The 2652-nt window shown below is 42.0% G+C and overlaps 1 protein-coding gene across 1 annotated transcript; it reads left to right on the top strand.

Annotated features, from left to right (window-relative positions):
- The first annotated feature begins 1269 nt into the window (after positions 1-1269).
- On the top strand, positions 1270-1956 carry LOC135467297 (uncharacterized). The gene is made up of 2 exons (XM_064745066.1): positions 1270-1342; positions 1580-1956. The coding sequence occupies exons 1-2, from the start codon at positions 1270-1272 to the stop codon at positions 1954-1956; spliced, it is 450 nt and encodes a 149-aa protein (XP_064601136.1).
- Positions 1957-2652: the final 696 nt, after the last annotated feature.

The raw sequence follows: 2652 nt of genomic DNA, 5'->3' as shown, positions 1-2652 counted from the left end.
TTCTGTTTCTGCTGAAAAAAACATACACTGCTCAATACTCAAGGAAACGAACGAAAGCCAAGAGACCATCCCCATTCCATACAGATCATTGCAGATTTTTGTTCTGGAAAATCGTGCGTGGTCATATCAGGAAAATTGGACTCTGTGTAATGTGCATTATGGTCATGGTGTATCGTGCATGGTGTGTGGTATGTATTGTATCGTACATAGTGTGCCGTACATACTGTGTCGTGTATAGTGTATCGTACATGGTATATCGTACGTGGTTCTTCATACATGGTATGTCGTACATGGTTTATCGTACATGGTGTGTCGTGCATGATGTGTCATATATAGTGTGTCGTATACGGTGTATCGTACTTAGTGTGTCGTGCATGGTGTGTAGTACATGGTATGTCGTACATGGTTGTCGTACACGGTGTGTCATACATGGTAAGTCGTACTTGCTGTATCGTACATGGTGTGTCGTACACGTTGTGTAGTATATGGTGTATCCTACACAGTCTGCCGTACATGGTGTGGCATACACACTGTGTCGTACACGGTGTGTCGTACATGGTGTGTCATATAAGGTGCATCGTGTATGGTGTGTCGTACATGATATGTTGTACATGGTGTGTCATACATGGTGTGTCGTACATGGTATGTCGCAAAAGGTGTGTCATACATGTTGTGTCGTACATGGTGTGTCGTACATGGGGTGTCTTACATGGTGTGTTGTACATAGTGTGTCATACATGGTGTGTCGCACACAGCGTATTGTACATTGTGTGTCATACATGGTGTGTCATATATGGTGTGTCATATACGGTGTATCGTACATGGCATGTCGTACATGGTCTGTTGTAAATGGTGTGTTGTACATGGTGTGTCGTACATAATAGGTCGTACATGGTGTGTCACATATTGTATGTCGTACATGGTGTGTTATACATGTCATATCATATATAGTGCGTCGTACATGGTGTGTCGCATATGGTGTCTTGTACATGGTATGTCGTACACGGTATGTCGTATATAGTGTGTAATATTTGGTGTGTCATACATAATATGTTGTACATGCAGTGTCGTACATGGTGTGTCGTACATGGTATGTCGTACATGGTGTGTCGTACATGGTGTGTCGTACATGATATGTTGTACATGATGTGCCGTACATGGTATTTCTTACATGGTGTGTCGTACATAATATGTTCTATATGGTGCGTCGTACATGGTATGTCGTACATGTTGTATCGTACATAATTTATTGTTCATGGAGTGTCGCACATGGTGTTTCCTACATGGTTTGTCGTATATGGAGTGTTGTACATGGTGTATCATACATGGTATGTTGTACATGGTGTGTCATACATGTTCTATCCTATGCGGTGTGCCGTGTATGGTGTGTCATACATGGTATGTCATACATGGTGTATCATACATATTAGTGTTGTACATGGTGTGTCATACATGTTGTATCGTACATGGTATGCCGTACATGGTATGTCGTACATGGTGTGTCGTACATGGTGTATCCTATGTAATGTATGGTACATGATCTATTGTACATTGTGTGCCGCACATGGTGTATCGTAAGTGATGTATCATTATTGGTGTATCGTACATGGTATGTTGTACATGGTATGTTGTACATGGTATGTTGTACATGGTATGTCCTACATGGTCCGTCGTACATGGTATGTCGTACATGGTGCATTGTACCTGGTGTATTGTACATGGTGTGTTGCACATGGTATATCATACATGGTGTATCGTACATGGTGTGTCGTACATGGTGTGTCATACATGGTGTGTCGCACATGGTGTATCGTACGTGAGGTATCATTAATGGTGTATCGTACATGGTTTATCGTATATGGTATATCGTACATGGTGTATCGTACATGGTATGTCGTACGTGGTGTGTCGTACATGGTATGTCGTACACGGTGTGTCGGACATGGTGTGTCATAAATGGTGTATCGTATGTAATGTATAGCACATGGTGTATCGTACATGGTGTATCGAACATGGTGCGCCCTACATGGTATTTGGTACATAATGTGTCGTACATGGTTTATCCTATCTGCTGCGTCGCACATGGTATATCATATATGTTGTGTTGTACATGGTGTATCGCTTTTGCTGTACCATACATTGTGTTTTGTATGTGGTGTATTCTACATGGTGAATCATAAATGGTGTATCATACACATGCGTCATGCATGGTATGTGGTACATGGCGTGTCCTACATGGTGTGTCGTACATGGTATGTCGTACATGGTTTGTCGTACATGGTGTGTTGTACATGGTGTATCGTATTTAATGTATCGCACATGGTGTGTCCTACATGGTGTATTGTACATGGCGTTTCGTACATGGTGTGTCGCACATGGAATGTCGTCCATAGTGTGTCCTACATTGTGTGTCGTATGTAATGTATCTCACATGGTGTATCGTAAATGATGTATTGTACCTGGTGCGTCATATAGGGTATATCGTACATGGTGTGACATACATGGTATGTCGTACATGGTTATCGTTTATGGTGTGTCATACATGGTGTATTGTATGTGGTGTATTGTACATGGTGTATCGTACATGGTGTATCTTACCTGGTGCGTCGTACATGGCACGTGGTACATAGTGTGTCGTACATCGTACATGGT

Source organism: Liolophura sinensis, chromosome 6, assembly GCF_032854445.1.
Source record: "Liolophura sinensis isolate JHLJ2023 chromosome 6, CUHK_Ljap_v2, whole genome shotgun sequence".
In the NCBI taxonomy this organism is placed as follows: Eukaryota; Metazoa; Mollusca; class Polyplacophora; order Chitonida; family Chitonidae; genus Liolophura; species Liolophura sinensis.
The sequence above is the reverse complement of the archived record's forward strand: the minus strand, read 5'-3'. Positions and strand labels throughout refer to the sequence as shown.

Excerpts from the sequence above, each read along its gene's own strand:
- LOC135467297 (XM_064745066.1), top strand. The coding sequence starts at position 1,270 with ATGGTGTTTCCTACATGGTTTGTCGTATATGGAGTGTTGTACATGGTG. Across the intron at positions 1,343-1,579 it reads TACATGGTATGTTGTACATG|TGATGTATCATTATTGGTGT; the intron begins GTGTGTCATACA and ends GTGTATCGTAAG.